The sequence below is a fragment of the Sycon ciliatum genome, chromosome 5, assembly GCF_964019385.1.
Source record: "Sycon ciliatum chromosome 5, ocSycCili1.1, whole genome shotgun sequence".
Classification (NCBI taxonomy): domain Eukaryota; kingdom Metazoa; phylum Porifera; class Calcarea; order Leucosolenida; family Sycettidae; genus Sycon; species Sycon ciliatum.
The window spans coordinates 16,192,620-16,212,286 of NC_088647.1; the positions used below are offsets into that span (position 1 = coordinate 16,192,620).

Here is a 19,667-nt window from a genome sequence, read left to right on the forward strand (position 1 = left end):
AATACAGGTATAGAATCATGCCTTGCAGATCTCGTTACGGCCCCTTCGATGCATGTCTGAACATTAGATGGCTGTGTAGCTTCAGTTATCTCAGAATATGTACTATTTATCCAGCAGCAACAACGTTGGTCACACAACTATTCACTATAATGAGTATGCGTTGGAACACTTTACCCCGAGTCATACTATAGCAGTGTATGCCATGCATGGGTTTACCTCACACACTGAATTTCATAATTTGACATCCAAATCACAGAAGAGTGGTGTTCCAAACTTTACGTAATTGCACTCCATGTCCTGCGAGCTACAGTAGAATACTTCAATAGAAAATTTCTTATAGCACGTTCTTAGAAACAAATCGTATAGGTTCGAGGCTGTCAACCCAGAAATTTGTGATTTCACAGCCATAGATGTTACCAGTCAGGTCACTGTATACAGTAGGTATGCAGAAGAAAATACTAGTAACTCTTTGTGGAAGAGCTGTGCCAAAATGTGTACAGTACAGTAAATTAATAAAAAATGAGAAAAGCAGTGACAAGGCTGTGCATGATGTAGATCTACTCGTACCAGTAAGTACAGTGCACCAGTGAAATTGTTGGTGTAGTACCGGTATACTACTATAATTATGGCATGGCCCATGCCACTACAATCTATTTGCAGTGGGCCGCAGTAGGCCAGTGCAACAGAAAGCATTTCAGAAGCTGTGTGCAATGTTAACATCTATGACATACAAGTAAACTGCCATATAGCACAATCGATTACTGTCAGCCCACATAAGTACAATGTAGGCCAATCAGTAGTATAGATACATAGAGCACACTCTACATCATACATAGTCGGCACCAAATCTATGTTGTCGATGTACTTTGCAATGATGACATGATGGCAAGCGTGCTTGATTCATCATAATATTGCCTTGTACTTGGTTGGAAGTTAGTTGCAAGTTCAGTGGTCGAGGTAAGCAGAGCTGCTCCAGCTTTCAGAATCCTGCATGAAAAAGGCAGAAAGCAAATGTAGGTATAATAGTAGCAAGCTGATGTAAAGAGCCTGTCTTTCAATGCAATAATTCTATCCACTGCATGGACAGACCTGGTGCTTCATTCACCTCTGTTTCTTGCTTTCTCAGAAAACCTACTTCCTCCTTCAGCCATCTAGCTCATGATATACATTAATTTTTCTTTATGCCTTTTCAGCCGTGGTCGACTTTTGCCCCTCCTGTTTGATTGGCAATTGCAGTCAACCTGGGGAATACTGACCCTCGATTGTGAATGAGAAAAGTGTCGCTATTCGCATTGTTGTTACTCGTGAGGTTGGAAGTATGCAATCAAATGTTCACTAGATCTGAAGATTGTGTCGTTATTTGCGAGTTGTTTTGTAAACCCGAGGTAGATTATTCACAAGGTTGATTGTACATGCTATGGGATGTACAATAACTAACCAAACAATAATGGTGTAACAATGATTTGAGTCCATATCCAATTGGATGAACCTAGAGTGCATGATCCATTCCAGAAAGGCGACTTCAGTGAGTCTTGAATTGTCAGCAGCATCATACTTCCATCGAGCTTTTTTTCTTTTTCGAAACGACCCTCTCTTTTCAATTCGAACGAAGGTCAACATACGATTATGGCAGGCATGCACGCACTGATCTTCACTGTATACATGTGCATGTATACTGTACTGTAGTCTGTGCAGTCAACTAGTCGTGTTCCACTTGGCTTACGGTAAGTATCACTACAAGTGCATAGTAGCCCCCCCCCCCACCCCGGGGAGTGCGCGTGAACGGCAACTGTGAACTGGTAAAAGAATTATTCGACACCTTCGTTCGTTTCGATGGAGAAGGTTCATCTGGCAAATTGAGGCCTTCGTTTCACTCCTAGCCCCAGGAGCGAAATTTTCACTCCTTGGCTGCCTGTTTGAGCCGTCCTTGTGGAAGGGTTGATTTATGCATGCCCGCATATACATGTAGACCTTATTCAATAAACGTCACAATCACGTGAACCAGGGTCCCGGGAACCAGGGAGCGGCAAGAGACCTGCACTCAGTGCACAGTGGACTCGGCGTGGGAACATAGGAGTAGAAAAATACCGGTATTTTACTACTCCCTTGTACGAACTGGGCCTTTCTTGCCACTCGTTTCACGTACGCGTGCCCCAGCTTACAACAAATCCCTGGAGGCGAGTCCAAAAATCACGTTATCGAATAAGGTCTATAGAAACACAGATCACGTAGAACTACCCCATCCGGGGTCACAACTCACAACGTTTTGGGTACTTAGGTCTCATGTCGTCTCCCCAGGTGCTATGAATCCCTGATGCACATGTATCTACATATACAATGTAACCGTAACTCTACCAATATTGCGGACGATGACCCCCCCCCCCCCCGGCAAACACAAAGTCGCTATGTCCTGGCCGAGTTTATCTTTTAATTAAAATGGTTTTCTCGGTTGGGATTTCATACCTGACAACCATCCCGATTTGGCCGGGACCGTCCCGATATCGAGGGCGGTAATAGGCACCCAAAAGTGCACTAGTTCCATGCCTCACCGCGAGCTTCTTTTGTATACATTTTCATGCCTAGGTATGTCATTGGATCTCAGGTTTGCAAAGGTTGGCAGGTATGGGATTTGTAGAGTGACCAGTTTTGGCCACCTGCTGTGCAGAAGTGTCATTCCTACATCCTGGCTGCAAACGTACCCCCCCCCCCCCCCACACACACACACCACCACCAACAATGTTCGATCCTATTTACAGGACCTCACTCTATATGAAAGTGTAGCAGAGGCACTGCCAAAGTATAAAAAACAGCAATTGAAATGCAAGCTGCATTGTGCATGCATGGAGGGCATGGGGAAGAGACTGAGAGGGTGAAAGTGAAGGAAATTTGTTCCGAAATCAAGAGAATCCGAGGAACCCTTGCTGCATTCTTCAGTTCGATAACGTCAGTGGGTGAATCTCAGATGTGTTGTGTGCCCAGACATACAAGTACAGCACTAACCTGAGCATGAGAGCTGCTTGTCATCATCGTGGTCAGGAAAACGAAAGGACGAACGAGGAAGATTGCTGACCATGCATGACGAACAACTGCATATCTAGACGACAGACGGCTTGCCAGAATCAGTCTGGTGTATCTTCAGGAATCTTCTTTCCTAATCGCATTCAGCAGTCAGCTTCGAGGTCAAGAACGCGATGATATTTTCAGAAGGAATAATTTTCAAAAATTTTAAATTTTGGAGAAGAAGCTTCCTTTCTAAAAAAAAAGCGTTCCTTGCTTTCACGCAAGGAGGTGCCTTGCCGGACATGTCGTCGACAGCACAGTGTCGGCAGATCCACGTTTGTAGGCTGCAGACCCGGCAGACGTTTTGATCATCCCGGCCTGGTGGTGAGATTTTGGACCCGGGAGTACTAAAAAGCTGCTCGCATCCCAGGGTGCTCAGTTTCGCTCTACCCGCGCGAGTAGGGGTCCAGGTAACGGGCTCTCTTTCGCGGCCTGCCGAGCATAATATACCTCCGCCCTTGGCCGTACGCACTCGGCCTTGATTCAGCCGTAAAGTCCTGCCAGACCTCTATGATTGTCTACGTCACAGAGCCGCATCTCCCGCATGGAGATGCCGTCCGCGGACACGCCAAAACCGGCTAAGTCTCATACGAGCTCCGCTAAAGTCGTACGCACTGCCGGGCTCCCGCGTGGGGCCCCACGCAAGCATTTGCAACCGCGACGCGCGTACGGCATGACGTATAAGCCACCTATCAGCCTTGGGTGCAAGCTCACCCAAGGCCACCCTCGCAAGGCAGGAACAAGTAAAGACATTCACCAGTTGTTTGTTGTGTTTGCCCGCCGCAGAAATTGTTTTAATTTGAAATTGTCTTCTTCTAAGCTTCCGCTCTCAGCGATAGTCTTTACACCCACCATGGCTTTCTCGGATTCACAAATGGAGTCTATCCAGCAGATCGTGGCAGCCAGCGTGGCAGCAGCCCTCAGTGGCAACGCACCGGAGAACGTCACGGAGCACCAAGAAGACGGTATGTGTGCTGATCAATTAATGCACCATACGAACATGGGTTACCCCTCCTGCATTTCGCACGTCTCGTTGGAGACAGTGGATCGGATCAGACGAGTCGAGTATATAGATCTGGCAATACTGCTCCCGCCCAAATCTATTTCTACCGGGGAGCCAGCCCCTAAGAGGTTCCGCATAGACGAGGAAGGGGCACTTTCGGTGACAAGCGCACCGAAAGGGAAAATTGAGAACCTTGCCACGTGGACCGAGGCATGGTCTATTTTTAGCCTGATCGCCATCCGCGATCAACCTCGCTGCGCCGCTGCACTGATGCAGCACCAAATACGCATGGTACAGGCAGCCGGGAAGTACCGCTTCTCGGCAGTCATGGACTACGACACGCGGGCACGCCAGGCCCTGTCAAAGGACCCAAGCCGATCCCTGGCGGAGCTCGACACGGAGCTTTTCGCGACGTGTTTCACGGGTCAGGCCCTTCCCAATTGCAGCATTTGCAAGAAGGTGGGGCACCTGGCCGGAGCATGCACCTCGGCCTTTCGCGGCAAGCAGGCGAAAGAGAGTGCAAGCACTAAATCAACCGAAATCTGCCGCCGTTACAATCACGGCGCCTGCAGCGGCCCATGTCGCTTTCGACACGCCTGCCTCGTCTGCTCAGGCTCGCACGCCGTGTCAGCCTGTCCAGCCAAGAAATAAGAACGAACAGCAATCAGCCCCGGCACCACTTTCTTGCATTCACCCACCCCCTAACACCCCTATGAACATTGCTGCATTACACCCCAACACCCCTATCAATATTGATGCATTACACACTGAATTGCTGGCGCACCCTAATCCTGCATTTGTTCATTCTCTAATTAGCAATCTACGTGCCGGCTGTCGTATTGGGTTCACCGGACCCCGTGATGTGTCCGTACGCAGCCCGAACTTGTCTTCAGCGGCAGCACACCCCGAGGTCGTCGACCAGTACCTGGCCACGGAATGCAGTCGCGGCCACACCGCTGGCCCCTTCAACGCGCCGCCATTCGTCCATCTGCGCACCTCTGGCGTAGGTGTGGTCCCCAAGAAGTCGGGCGGCCACCGGCTCATCATGCACCTGTCCGCCCCCGATGGGAACAGCGTCAATTCGTTCATTGACAAGCAGGCCTATCGTTTCTCCCTAATTACGATTGACACGATAGCAGACCACGTGCGCAGGACGGGCCCCGGAGCCCTCCTGTCAAAGGTGGACCTGAAGCACGCTTTCCGACTCTGCCCCGTGCACCCTGACGACTGGCCGCTCCTCGGCATGTTATGGAAGGGCAACTACTATTTCGACACTGTCCTGCCATTTGGCCTACGCTCCGCTCCCAGTCTGTTTAACTGCCTGGCTACCGCCCTAGAATGGATCCTCCGTAATAACTACAGTATCCCTGCACTGGAGCACTATTTGGATGACTTCGTATCAGTGTCTCCAGCAGCCGAGTCTGTCACGTCCTCTGCGGCCGCGACCCACAAAGCCACTATTCTGCAGGTCTTCGCAAAACTGGGTGTCCCAACAGCAGACGGCCCGGACAAAGTTGTTGGCCCCGCTACCTGCCTCACAGTGCTTGGCATCGACATTGATTCAGCGGCAGGGGAGCTGCGGCTCCCAGCCGATAAGCTCCGTACATTGCGGCAACTCCTAGCAGCCTGGGCCACCCGGCCATCAGCGTCCAAACACGAACTCCAGTCCCTCGTTGGCCACCTGGCGTTCGCCGCCAAGGTCGTGCCAGCCGGTCGTACGTTCACTCGCCGCCTCATCGACCTGTGTTCCTCAGTCACCAGCCCTGCCGCGGCCGTCCGCCTCACCAGCGAGGCTCTCGCCGACATCAAATGGTGGCAGGATTTCCTCCCACTATGGAACGGAAAGGCCCTCCTACGCGACCCCGTATGGTCAAAGTCCCCGGACCTGGAATTGTTCACCGACGCGTCTGGCAGCGGTTTCGGCGGCTTTTACCAGGGTTGTTGGTTCGCGGGCACATGGTCAGCGGCGCAGCAGGCCCCACCGTACACGTCCATAATGTGGAGAGAGATGTGGCCCATCGCCATCGCCTGCCAACTCTGGGGCCCCCACTGGGCACAGAAGAAGATTCTCCTGCACTGCGATAATTCAGCAGTGTGCACCGCCTGGGAGTCCGGCACATGCCGACACGCCGGGGTCATGGCACTGATACGCAGCACCATGCAACTCACCGCTCGCCACAACTTCTGCCTGCTCGTCCGTCACATCGCCGGCGTCGACAACAGCATCGCAGACGCACTCTCCCGGGCCCAGTTCCAGCGCTTCCGCCGTCTGGTTCCCGACGCGGAGACTGCCCCATCGTCACTCGCCAGTGCCCAATCCGACAACAGATAGTCGCATCCGTCTGCAGCTGGCCAGGCGCCCCAGCCGCCAATTCAAGCTCCCAGCAATCCCAGCTACCACTGCGCGGGCTCGCCGTACGTCCGTAGTCCCCCCAGCCCAGCATCTGGCATCTCTGCTCTTTTCTTGTTGTTTTGTTTACCCTACTCTACTAACCCACCTACAATTTCCGCTGGCAATGATCCATGCCCTCGCCGGGGCGAACCCTTCTTGGTCTATCTTACCACTCTGTGTGCTTAATGGGCTTATCTGGCCCCTTAGAACCCCCCCCCTTTTCTTTTTGGGAGGAAGGGGGGGGGGGGCGACACCCCGCAGGCCCTGAGCCGGCGACCGCTGTCCTCGGGGGCACTCCATATGTACGCTATACGTGTGGCCCGCATGGCACAAACAAAATATGGGCCATGCACCGGGTTGCCATGCTACCGAGGCAAATTGTAGAGGGCGTTAAGCCTACCTAGCAGGTGTAGGTTTGCCTGTATACTAGGGGCACGGCTCCGTGAGCCTGACCTACTCGCTGTCTTGTGCTCTGCGTGTATATCCAGGCTCGCAAGCCGCGCGCATAACATCCCGCCGGATGTCCACCTCCCGCCGGAGGATCGCCTACAGACACCACCGCCGCAAGCAACGGCTCCGCGAGCCAACGCTTCGCCGCCCGCTGTCTTTTAGTATTGTTCTGTGTGCCTATCCAGGGTCGCTAGCCCCGCTCGGATTACATCCCGCCGAACATATAACTCCCGCCGGAGAATTGCTTACAGACACTGCCGCTGCAAGCTGCGGCTCTGCCGAACCAAGGCTGCGCCGCCCGCTGTCTGTTGTTCTGTGTGTCTGTCCAGGGTCGCCAGCCCCGCTTGCATAACATCCCGCCGGATGTCCACCTCCCGCCGGAGGATCGTTTACCGCCGCAAGCCACGGCTACGCAAGCCAACGCTTACGTGCCACCCCCATGCGTCCACCCGCAAGGCTAAGTACCTATGGGTTAGGCCAATAGCAGAGGCTCCCACCCCGCGGGGCTGGGGGAGGGGGCTCTCGGGTCGTATTTGCATTAGCCCCACAGCATGGGGGCGAACCTCGGCCAAACCAGTACCGGAACGCCCCGCCGAGGTCAGGGGGGAGATCTTCCACTAGCATAACCCACGGGTCCCCTGCTTACAATCCGCAGCCATGCCGCCGGGCCAGTGCGTTCCGGGAAGCGGGCCGCTGTTCGGCGACCCGGCGCAGCACACATACACCGCAGCTTGGCCGCCGTGCCACCCTGCCTGTTTAGGGAACATGCTCGTGTGCGGACGTATGCGTGTGTGCGTTTGTGTTGCATGCACTTGTGCCTGTGTCCTCCTAGGCTCGCTAGCCGCCGCTCTCTCAGCGCGAGCAGAGCACCTGATTGCCAACTCAGTAGCCACTGGCACACAGCGCACGTACGCCCCAGGCTGGCGTGCATTCTTGGAGTTCATGGGTCGCATGCGCCGCGACGCACATCACCCAGATCAGAACGACGTCCTGCTGTTCGCTGCCGCAATGTCCCACTCAGTCAGCGCCAGCACTCTGAGAGTCTACCTGGCCGCGATCAAATACCACCTCCTCCGCATGGGAGGCCCGGTCGGGGTTACATCCTCTAACCGCATCACAGCCCTGCTCAAGGGCTTGGAGAGGGAGAGAGCGTCACTTCCCAGGCATCCGTCAGCACGCCCTCAGCGCCAAGCGATCACCGTCCACAAGTTGAAGGCTCTCCGCCAGTTCTTGGATCGGACCTTGTACTCCCCGGCAGACAGACTAATGCTATGGGCTGCTCTGACGACAGCCTTCCACGGCCTGCTGCGTGTGAGTGAGTACACGTCGCCGTCACCATACGGTCCCGGCGGCCTCAAGACACTGAGGCGCGAACACCTCCGGCTAGCCCAGCAGGAGGCCTCTCTGCAGCTCCAGAGGACGAAGACGTCTCAATTAACAATAGGCGGGGAGGTAGCGCTGCATCGCTACGCCGACCCCGCACTATGTCCCGTCCGAGCCCTGCAGGCTTACGTTCGGTCCAGCAAATGGAGCAATGACAAGCAACCCCTATTCAAGTTTCAGGATGGTCGCCAGCTCACGCCGAACGACATCAATGCTGTACTACACAAAGTGCTAGGTCCAAGCATCAGCAGCCATTCCTTACGCGCCGGGGGAGCCACACACATGGCGGATCGAGGCGCACCGGAGTATGCCCTGATGGCTGCAGGCCGCTGGTCCAGCGGGGCATATCGCACGTACATTCGCAGGCCCGCAGGCATGCCACAGCACTACTAGAGCCTGCGTGTCGCAAGCCACTCGGTACCTTTATTGGAGGCACGGGTGCTGCCAATGGGCGCCGCAGAGTGCACGCACATCGGCACCATTGAACTATTCATGTGTACTAAGATTTAGTGTTCCGCTGCCATAGCAACCTAGTAGTACACGTAGCCGTTCCGACGGCGCAGGACCCCGCGGGTCGCTTCTGCTGTCCTTGCCTCTCTGATGCGTGATATGTGTACATCATTTATAATCATGACCTCATACTGAGTACATGTACGTCATACTTGATTACCGATCACAGGCTCATGATTATTCATGCTGGAATAAACGCTTGCGACACCCCACAGTACACATGGTACAGGCTCGTCTCTAAAGTGTGGCATGAGGGTTAAGTTTTGTTTTTTCACGGCTGAGCGTAGCGAAAGAGTGCAAAAAACGTATTTTTCACTCACAAATATTTTCGTGCATTTGCTCTTGTTCTGCGCAACTCCGTTGAACCTGCCATCGTGGTCTTTGTTTTTCCTCGTGGTAGTTGAAGTTTTCAAGTGCTCCAGTTTTTAGTTTCCACTCGCAGCCACACAACACCACAACTCATCTTATTATTTTTTCAGAGTAGATCTACAGTGTAATAGTCCAGAAGAAAGAAACGACAGTGCCGTGCACCGTCTATAATGAATCGGTCCAGCCTACAAAAGGTCCACATCGCCTGATTGGGCCTGCAAGCTGATGTACCAGTAACCTGACGTTTTTGGGAGCTGCAGATCGATCTGCGAAAGGCGGAAACAGCTAAAACGAGCTGAGCGCAATCCGCCACACACAAGCAAGTTTGGTACTATACCAGGCGGAGCAGAGTCACCGTTGACAGCTACACAAATCAGGGCGTTTCGGACGACCAGCAAAGATTGTGGAAGTAAAATTTAGTTGACAAAACAATTGGTCACTCAGTTCCGACATGTCGAGTCGACACCTACCTGTACCGCAACCATACCCCTCAAAGGCTTCAGCGAGTCCTTGAGAGTTTTCCGTGGGCGCAGTGATGAGATCGAGAGTCTACGGAGTCGGTGATGAGCGCTGTCGATCACAACATCGTGTCCCAAATGGTGGCGAAGCTCCTGGCAGAGCTGACACCGCAGTCATACTGAAGTAGTTGTCTGATATCGTGGCGAAGGGCAGCAAGTTCGTAGCTGTCTGTTGACAACACCAACCGGAGTTCACTGGGACAGCCAGCCAGTTTTCGCACCGCACATGGACCGGAGAGAAAAGATAAGTATCAGTACTTGAGACTGTGGATGTTTTTTCGATAATTTACGAAGTACATAATCATGTAGTTGACACAATCGAAAGGGGTGTACATGCCGTCGTATTCAAGGGAGCAAACAAACGCCCAGCCCGTACCGCCCTAGGCCCTACACAGGGTGCATGATCAATGTCACGGGACCATCAGAATGTTATGGATGTGCAGAGCGAGGTACATGACTGTATCGTGTTTGTAGAGACAACCATGAACAACAAGAGTAGTTAGTTTGTCAGTCTGAGTACAAAAATCGGGCAACAATGGCATGGCAGTAAATGTTGTCCAAGTCAAACATCGTGCAAAATGCTAGTAGATTTACGGCCAGGTGTAATCGACGTCCGCAGCCATCGGACACACAAGGGGGGGGGGGGGGGGGACAATTGGCCGGCAGGACGAGACAAATGTTTGTTTGTTTTTTCACGGGTGGGGCCCACCAGACATGGTTCCAGAAGAAATTCACGCAAAAGTTGACTGCTTGCTGACTTCAAACTTGTATTCCTGAGGTGCCCATCCACCTCACTCACGTCAGATTATTAGTAGTATTATTCACACATTTCTACCGAATGAGTACGCGGCTAAGCAGTACAGGGAGCCAGCATAATATGTTCTCTCAGCATAAAAGCAAGCAAAGAATAAGGAGTACATGGGCAATGGAAACAGTTCCAAAGTACAGCCTGGGATTGTATGAGTGCAAACATGTACGACAATAGTCATGTGCTATTACAGCAAGCGACAACAACACAACAGAGAATGTGACAGCAACCGCAGGGGGGCGTGCGATGTTGACCAAGGTTGGGAAGCAGTACTGTCCAAGTTTCCTTCGTCCAGAGAGTAAGACTAGGGTTCCTGAACACGCTCAAAATAAGTGTACGTTCCAGACGGAGCGATAACTAAAGCGGCAGGTAGCGCGTAGTCCTCACTCGGTCGCTGCAGTCTGCAATGTGCGAGGTGAGGTAACATGATGGCACACTGCACAACTCCACTGTTGTAACGCCAAACCAATTCATAAAAGTTAAGCCACCACTTTGATTGTGTAAGGTGTGCGAGACACCCCAGTCAGCTGCCAGGCCAAGTCAACTGGTTAAAGCTTTACGTATCTTGATCTTGCTCGTGCATGCCGTCCTTATGTTTTCGGTGTTGAATCTTAATGAAGCATTTATATATGTTTTCCTCTTGCTGTCCTTTCAGTACCAAGCCAGTACCTAGGCCGTGGAACAGACACCGGATCACCCACGACTGGACATGATGCAAGCGATTGGGAACGGCCTTGTGTGGTGTATAAATGGGTAACCCGGCTTGCCATTATTTAGTGTGTATGTAAGTGATGACGGAGTGAGTAAGAAGCCCGATGGGCAGTGATGACACATGATTGCGTAGGGCTTGATGCAATAATCACGGAGAAGCCCAATGGGCAGTGAGGACACAATATTGTGTATGGCTTGATGCCATGATGAGGGAGAAGCCCGATGGGCCGTGATGACACATGATTGTGTATGGCTAGATGCCATGATGAGGGGGAGGGAGAAGCCCGATGGGCAGTGATGAGTATGGCTTGGTGCCATGATGAGGGAGAAGCCCGATGGGCAGTGATGACACATGGTTGTGTATGGCTTGATGCCATGATGAGGGAGAAGCCCGATGGGCAGTGATGGCACATGGTTGTGTATGGCTTGATGCCATGATGAGAGAGAAGCCCGATGGTCAGTGATGACACATGATGGTGTATGACTTGATGAACGATCATGTGGTTATGAATAATTACAGACATGTTGAAACCGAGTGAGAGAGAGAGAGAGAGAGTGAGATTTACATAGAGGTATGTGGGTTTTTATGTCTCGGTACCGGCTTTTCACCCCGTTTTTTGTCGGGGCACGCGGAGGAGTGTACGTGCACTGGCAGTACGTGTGTGTACAGTATGTGTGTGTACAGTACGTGTGTGTGTGTACAGTACGTGTGTGTACAGTACGTGTGTGTGTGTACAGTACGTGTGGGTACAGTGAGTGTGTGTGTGTGTGTGTGTGTGTGTACAGTGAATGTGCGTAAGGGTGCATGTGTGTGCAGTAAATGTGTGAGGGGCGGACGTGTGCATTCGATACAGGATTCCTTCTCTTGCAGGAACTGAACGGACGTCCAGCCCAATTACGGAAGTACAGCACCTCACATTGAATTTACTGGCAGTACTACTCCATGATGTAGCACTCGCAACCTAACACGGGAATTTTCGGGCATTTCGCAGAGATTTTGTCGGCTCGGAGTGCACTGCTGATCATGTTATCCTGGCTGATGTGTGCTCGCCCGGTTGCCACCGGACCCAGCCTGGCCTACTAGTGAGCATCCCAGGGCAGGTCTGGCCGGGTCTCCATAATGTTCGTAGTAACTATACACTTGGCCACAGATGGTGGTCACAGTGCCCAAGACTTTGGCACACTGGCGCCATGCGCCACACTGCTCGTTTTCCTTGTCCAAATCTATGTGTGCTGCTTTCCTATCGGCCTCACTATCCTTTACATCGTGAGTGTGATTGCTCTGGTAGACCACTACCCCATCTACTGAACAGTCGCTTTGTGAGTGAAAAGTTTTGTTTTTTCACGGCTGAGCGTAGCGAAAGAGTGCAAAAAACGTATTTTTCACTCACAAATATTTTCGTGCATTTGCTCTTGTTCTGCGCAACTCCGTTGAACCTGCCATCGTGGTCTTTGTTTTTCCTCGTGGTAGTTGAAGTTGCCCGCCCACCCACCCTGGTTTCATGGGAGTCGTCCGCTGTTCTTCTTGACAATCTATGCCTATGTGTGTGGCTTATGATTATGACATACACCGGTTATTACATACCATTTCTTGCTATCTTTATTCTTGGGTCTGACTGGCAGCGGGGCAGGAATTAATGAAAATAGAAAGGTTTTTTGGCCGAAAGGCGTGTTTTTCCTCTAGCCCGGTTGAGCGGTCGCGGCTAGGAATGTAGGGAGTCATTGTTTTTCAGGCGCTCCCCTGCTGCCCAGTCACCCATGCTCACCACTGGCCATGCTGTTTCACTTGATTTCACGGCCTTTTCTCCCGCTTGCTGGCGGTTCTTTGATGGATTTAGATGTTTTTCGGCTATTTATCTATTCTGTGGCTGCGAGTGTGGTTTTTTGCTTCTACTCATTTCTGGAAAACCACCACGGTGGTGAGTGTGATTGCTCTGGTAGACCACTACCCCATGTACTGAACAGTCGCTTTGTGAGTGAAAAGAGCGATTTCTAAAGAAAGTCCACGCTACAAGTACTCATTCTGCTCAGCCTCAACACGCCGAGCAAGCCTTGTCGCTCTGCACCAGTCTCCATCACCGGTGCAGAAATGACTGTGTGTTTCCCGTGGGCGGGGGGGGGGGGGCGATGTTCGCAGATGAGTCTAGCTAGTGAGGCGGAGGCGGGTCGCTAGACAGATCCCGGCACGTCGCAGATGGCCACTGACGATGACGGTGGACCATGGTGGACAAGAACCTTGTCACTGCTACATTGTAGATCTACGGAGTGTGCGAAGACTGCAAATCAAGAATAGAGACTGATGTCTGCTGCTCCGTCAGGCTCGCCGCTTGACAGATCCCCTCACGCCATATGTAGATCTACGGATGTAGTCCGTGAGCAAAATCTCAGAATCGGCCATTTTAGCATTGACCGTTGCACCCAGAGAGGGACAACTACCATCCTGAAGCGATTATTGTCTGTGGACTGTAGTTCCGAAAGTGTCCTGCAAAGACGTGTCAAGCATGTTTCGAACGACACGTTACGTACGTGTCTACAATCCTGTACTCCCTCCTAGATCCTGCAAACTGTCAAGCGCTTTGCGAACGTGTCTGTAACTCGTACGAGACATGTGACATTATTGTGATGATGATGACGTGACTCGCACTAGCTACTGCACTACAGTACATGTAGATCTTGTACTACTAAATCAAGGTGTTTTATTGAACGCACAAAGCTATGTACGATATATTATCCATATAAAAACCGCTCTGTGAGCGGTTCTGAAAAACCTTTAATGGTACTGCCCCGTAGGGCTTGGCGGATAATGCCGGCAGAAAAATTGGCAGAATTCGGTACTTTTTCTGGTATGTTTCATGCATGTTTGGTATGTGGATAAAGAAATGGAGCAGAATTCGAGGAATTGCCCGCCATAAGGTTTGTATGGTTCTGCCAATTTCGGTGCAAAAAAAGCAGAATCTGCCACTTTTTCGAGCATTATCCGCTAAGGCCTACTGCCCCGTCGTAAAAGTAAGAAATTAGAACTGGCCCATTGTCCCCCCAAATGCGAACTGATCCACCTAAGTCGCGAATGACGGGACCCGAACGCACCAGTAGCACGAGGTTGGGAGGGCACAGGACAGCAATTATCATAGGGTAACACCACCTACCGCTAGTACAGTACATGGCCTATAGTCCGGACCAGCGTCCCCCCAAATGCGAACTGATCCACCTAAATCGCGAATGACGGGATCCGAACGCACCAGTAGCACGAGGTTGGGAGGGCACAGGACAGCAATTATCATAGGGTAACACCACCTCCCGCTAGTACAGTATATGGCCTATAGTCCGGACCAGGGTCCCCATCTGGATCCACAGGTAGGAACCTCGTGCAAGTGGTGCGTTCGGGTCCCGTCATTCGCGATTTAGGTGGATCAGTTCGCATTTGGGGGGACAATGGGCCAGTTCTAATTTCTTACTTTTACGACGGGGCAGTACCAGTAAAGGTTTTTCAGAACCACTCACAGAGCGGATTTTATATGGATAATTTCAGTTCTTTTTCCGTTCCCTCCCCACCCCAACCCCGAAGGTAAACATGATGACCACGCGCGCGATGTACTGTATGTAGCCATGAGACTGCAATAACACACTGATACATACCAGCCCTCCCCGCCTCGCTACCCCGCACACAGATACACAAACAAGCGTATGCACACGGCACACACACGTGGCCACGCACATGCACACGACACAAACAGGAAATTCTTCATATATAATGCCATGCAAAGCAGTGGCCACTGTACTTGAGGAAGTCAGTTGTGAAACAAAAATAATTCAACTACAGCGTGTAGACAAGCTGACGGCCAAAGCACAACATAGCAAACATGACATTTGCCCAAGGATTGCAGTTTGCAGACCACGCCATGGAAGCAGCGAATACAGAATGAAATATCATACAAAGTGACAAGCAAGGAAGTGGCCATCATACACCAGAAACTTGCAGAAAGTCACACATCCAACAGATAGAGAAGTGAACAGCAATCTGATACAGCCCACACAGGACAAAGCTGACCTGATACTCGTCCCAGGATCGCAAGTGGCAAATCCTTTTCAATGCATAACATACAGGTGTACGTTAGACGCATGGACAACATCTGACCGTGTCGCCAGCATACAATGTCATCACATGTTTACCCCACAAGTTACACACATGCACAGTAGAAGCACAGTGAAAGCAATGGAAAAGTACGATGTGGTTGCTGAAGCATCTTCACACTTCAAATTCAGACTTCAATGTGGTCGTCACGGGATGATATACCTGCAAGATACAAGTGATGAAGAAAGAAAGCAGAAGGTTGTGAGGTAGGCTATGAGTAGCCCTTTCCCAAAGATGCCATAGTTTTTCGCAACTTATGCTTTTCGCAACCATGCCAAAACAAGTGCTAGTTGCTGAAATCGCTTCCATATTTTCAGAAAAACCTCAAAAGTTGCCAATATCGCAACTCAAAATTGGAGAGTTCTTGTGCAAAACCTACAAAACAGGGAGCAGAAATAGCAGAAATGCAGCGATGCTGCGACAGCAAACTCGTACACCCCTTCCTGCTGTGGACCACCACTTTACACATTGCCAGTAGCCTGTTGCATGTATCCTACATGTACATGTACATGTACATCATCACAGTGCACGGAAAAGGGAATGCACATAATTATCATAACTACCGTTGATCTACTGTTTCTCAGAAATGAGCCTGAAGGCAGGCGAGAACGATGATGAGCGAGCACGAGTATGTATTTGTCCAACAATGCAACATGTAGTCGGTGACTTGACCTTTTGACCCCATGCCATGGGCCAATTGCGCCAAGGTTGCGGAGAAGTTGCGAAATAGTTCCGGAAAATGAAGAAAGTTGCGAAAGTTGCGATTTCTTCCTAAACAACGAAAGGTTCCGGAAAAAGTGGCCAGCATCTTTGGGAAAGGGCTAGCTATGAGACACCACAAACGGGTCACCTACATGTATGTTCAGGGCTAGTGCACTCACACGCAGAATAGGGCTTGAAAGTGCTACGTCACAGCATAGCAATGGCATAGCAACAATTTGAAAAATTTGAAAACTGGATCCACCTGGATCCAGTTTTTGTATGGATCCAAGCACATTTCAAGCGGTCTTACTCACAGCAAGGTGATGTAGCCAGTGAAACTGACTGATTTGGCTAGTGGGGGCGGGGTGACAACTGGTGGCGAAGTAAAAGTCGCACCTGCATACGACATGAGTGGGTTGCTATGCACCCACATACTGAGGCAATAGCAAAGTCACACCTTAGTGGATCCAAAATAGAAATCTGATATCAACTTACTACTCCCAGGCCGTTTTTGACGTCATCACTTTCAAGCCCTATTGTCATAATCGAGCATTTCCCAAACTGAGAAGTGCAATGAAATCCACTTGCATGCACAGGAGCAATTTTGCAATAATATTATGATGCGCAATTCGACACGATCTGCGATGCTGCGTGCGATGTGCCCTGCTGTCATGATGGTGACAGTCACCGCGGTATGTTTTGTCAACGTCGCCCGTGCACTCTTCTGTCAAGTCCAAAGTGCTCACATACTTGGCACTGTCTTTGCAGTGATTAACTTTTATCCTAGTTATGTCACGGGTAACTTTAATGAAGTACCCGCAGGCCGTGTCGATCCGCACATCGTACACTTTCTCATGTACTTGGCCTGCTTTGTCTGTGTATCCATTTCATGTGCGATCCACAAAATCGACTAGACAGTGGGTGCAATACGCTCTCTATCTGAAGACGTTCTTCTGGCGACATCTCGCCATGTACTTGGCCTGCTTTGTCTGTGTATCCATTTCATGTGCGATCAACAAAATCTCAATGCACTACAGAGACTAGACAGTGGGTGCAATACGCTCTCTATCTGAAGACGTGAACCATTAAAATATTTGGAAAAGTTATACGTACACCTGAAACGTAATGAAGTACAGGAATAGAGAGAGTGACTACAATATGCTCTCGACCTGATATAGTGATAACGTGTTAGAAGGTAACAGGTCTACAGTCCCACCGTACCCTTCCGACACGACTGTAGACCATTAAAAAAATTTGGAGAAATTATACGTACACCTTAAACGTAATGAAGTACAGGAATAGAGAGAGTGACTACAATACGCTCTCGACCTGATAACGTGAGTACAAGACACCATCCACCTGATAACGTGTTAGTAGCACTAAATGTTCTGTTTAAATCCTCACGCAGCCCCCTTTCAACCCTTAAACCCTCATGCACCTATCTTTCAGCCACGAAATATTTGCCCCACTGTAAATCCCCTACAGCATGAATCAATTAAAAGTAACCTCAAAATAGGATTCCTAAATGTTTGCCATCTTCTCAATAAAAAGCATGAAACTGAAGACTATATTCTTTCCCATAAAGTTGATGTAATGATGCTGGCAGAGACTTTCTTAACAACCTCCGTTTCCGATGACATCCTACGCATACAGAATTACACCCTGGTCAGACGCGACAGGCCAACTCATGGCGGAGGCTTAGCAGCATATGTAAGAGATCATCTCCGAGCCCGAATTGTGAAGGCTGACACCCAGGTAGAAATGCTCATGTTAGAGGTCAGCGGGCAGCGTTCCAAGGTTCTCCTTGGTGGTGTGTACCGTCCTCCAGGCACTCCTGTGCAATTCTGGCAAGACTTGACGAATGCACTAGACGCTTTCGTCTCCACACTTCCCACGTCACCTCTGGTCCTTGTTGGAGACTTCAATGTCGATGTAAGCTCCCGCGCCAGCCCCCAGCTAAACAGCTTGCTGCACCTGTGTAATTCTTTCGACATCAAGAACCAAGTGGACGGTCCTACCAGAGTTGGACCCCAGGGCAGCCAAACAACCCTGGATCTCGCTCTGGTTGGAGACGATCATGTGAACTCTTGTGTCGTAGTACCTTGTACAATCAGTGACCACTTCGCTCTGGCACTTGATTTGCGCCTCACAACGTCCTGCACACCGACCGTGCGACGTGGCCGTAACATTGCAAGAATTGATATGTGTCAATTTGCACATGGCCTTCTAAATAGCGATCTAGAGAACTTCTGCTTTGCGCGGACGGAAGATGAAATGTGGGATATGTGGCTGGAGAAACTTGTCGCTGTCTTGAACACTCATGCTCCTATCCGTCTACACCGCCCTAAAGCTCCTACCCGGAAATCTTTCCCCTGGAAGACGCCAGCTCTACATGACCTAGTCCAGCGACGTGACGCGGCCCATCGACGGTGGAAAGCATCACCTGCAGACCCGGCTCTAATCAATGTCTTCACTTCTGCCCGAGACGAAGCCAAGCGTATGTCACGACATCTCCGAGCCACCTACTTTAGGGACCTTCTTGCTGCTAGACAGGCCAACGCACGAAAAACCTGGCAGACCATCAACTACCTCAGCGGTCGTAACAAGTCCTCAGTTCCACCAGCCGTCAGTGTCTCACAGCTCAGTGACCAATTCAGCGGTGTTGTGTCAGATCCAACTAGACCACTACGTCTCTCAGCCCCATTGGGTCCCACGAAGAAGGAATGCCTCGAAGAATTTGCTCCAGCAAGTGTGCAAGAGATCGCTAAGCTGCTCTCCAACATCGACATGCGCAAAGCTGCAGGCAGCGACCAGGTTCCAGCTGCAATCCTCAAACACTGTTCTCCTGTCCTTGCACCGTCCCTCACCATACTAATCAACGCATCTCTGGCTTCTGGTGTTGTTCCTGCATCTCTGAAGATTGCGGATGTTCGTCCCTCTTCAAGTCAGGCGACAAAGCTGTCGCTAAGAACTATAGACCAATATCGTTATTACCAATAGTTTCCAAAGTCCTAGAACGGTTAGTCCACACGAGACTCTGTAAGTTCCTCTCCGATAATTCCTTGTTCCCCGCAAACCAGTTCGCATATCGCCCACTTCACTCCACAGAAGATGCCCTGACATTGGCTGTAGACAGATATTTGGAGGCAGCGGATCAGCAGCACCATACAGGTCTTGTACTTGTCGATATGAGCAAGGCTTTCGATAAGGTCAAACACCAAATTTTGGTTAGAGATCTATTTCAGCTTGGTATTACCTCAACGGCGCTCAGTTGGTTCATGAGCTACCTAACTGACCGCCGTCAGCGAGTCGTCCTGAGCAATGGCCAATCGTCCGCCCTCTCTCCCTGTGAGTGTGGTGTTCCTCAGGGAAGTGTGCTGGGTCCTCTTTTGTTCTCCATCTACACAATGGAAATAGAACAGATCACAGCTCCAGCCCACTCACAACTGTTTGCTGATGATATCCTGCTAGACGCCATCAGTCAATCTGTCGAATTCTTGAATGTAACCCTCTCCCGTTCGGTCTCCAACCTGGCCAACTTTCTGGAAGAAAGAGGCTTAATACTAAATCCCTCCAAAACCCACGTTCTGGCCCTTCATGCGTCTCGCAGGCAGCCCTTGGTACTTAAC

General features: G+C 50.8%; 2 protein-coding genes and 1 long non-coding RNA gene across 5 annotated transcripts; 2 read left to right on the plus strand and 1 right to left on the minus strand.

The window, feature by feature from the left end:
- Positions 1-261: 261 nt before the first annotated feature.
- LOC135816634 (uncharacterized) lies at positions 262-3,495 on the minus strand. Its single transcript, XR_010553425.1, has 2 exons — positions 3,001-3,495; positions 262-987 (listed from the first exon to the last, which is right to left on the minus strand). It is a non-coding gene; the product is annotated as an uncharacterized LOC135816634 (long non-coding RNA).
- Positions 3,496-3,596: 101 nt separating this feature from the next.
- On the plus strand, positions 3,597-13,161 carry LOC135817823 (uncharacterized). 3 transcript variants are annotated; one of them, XM_065331098.1, is made up of 2 exons: positions 3,597-4,025; positions 6,944-13,161. In XM_065331098.1, the coding sequence occupies exon 2, from the start codon at positions 7,563-7,565 to the stop codon at positions 8,679-8,681; it is 1,119 nt and encodes a 372-aa protein (XP_065187170.1). In that variant the 5' UTR covers positions 3,597-4,025; positions 6,944-7,562; the 3' UTR covers positions 8,682-13,161. The 3 variants fall into 3 exon arrangements, with proteins under 3 accessions (XP_065187170.1, XP_065187172.1, XP_065187169.1); XM_065331100.1 differs by having other exon boundaries at positions 7,235-13,161; XM_065331097.1 differs by having other exon boundaries at positions 7,738-13,161.
- A 4,473-nt stretch (positions 13,162-17,634) lies between these two features.
- On the plus strand, positions 17,635-19,038 carry LOC135816828 (uncharacterized). Its single transcript, XM_065329928.1, has one exon. It carries the CDS (start codon positions 17,635-17,637, stop codon positions 19,036-19,038), a length of 1,404 nt encoding a protein of 467 aa, XP_065186000.1.
- Positions 19,039-19,667: the final 629 nt, after the last annotated feature.

Bases quoted from the DNA above. Each gene is read 5' to 3' on its own strand.
- LOC135817823 (XM_065331097.1), top strand. From the start codon at position 3,605: ATGGAGATGCCGTCCGCGGACACGCCAAAACCGGCTAAGTCTCATACG. The intron at 4,026-7,737 runs GTATGTGTGCTG...GTGTCCTCCTAG, and splicing joins CACGGAGCACCAAGAAGACG to GCTCGCTAGCCGCCGCTCTC.
- LOC135816828 (XM_065329928.1), top strand. From the start codon at position 17,635: ATGCTGGCAGAGACTTTCTTAACAACCTCCGTTTCCGATGACATCCTA.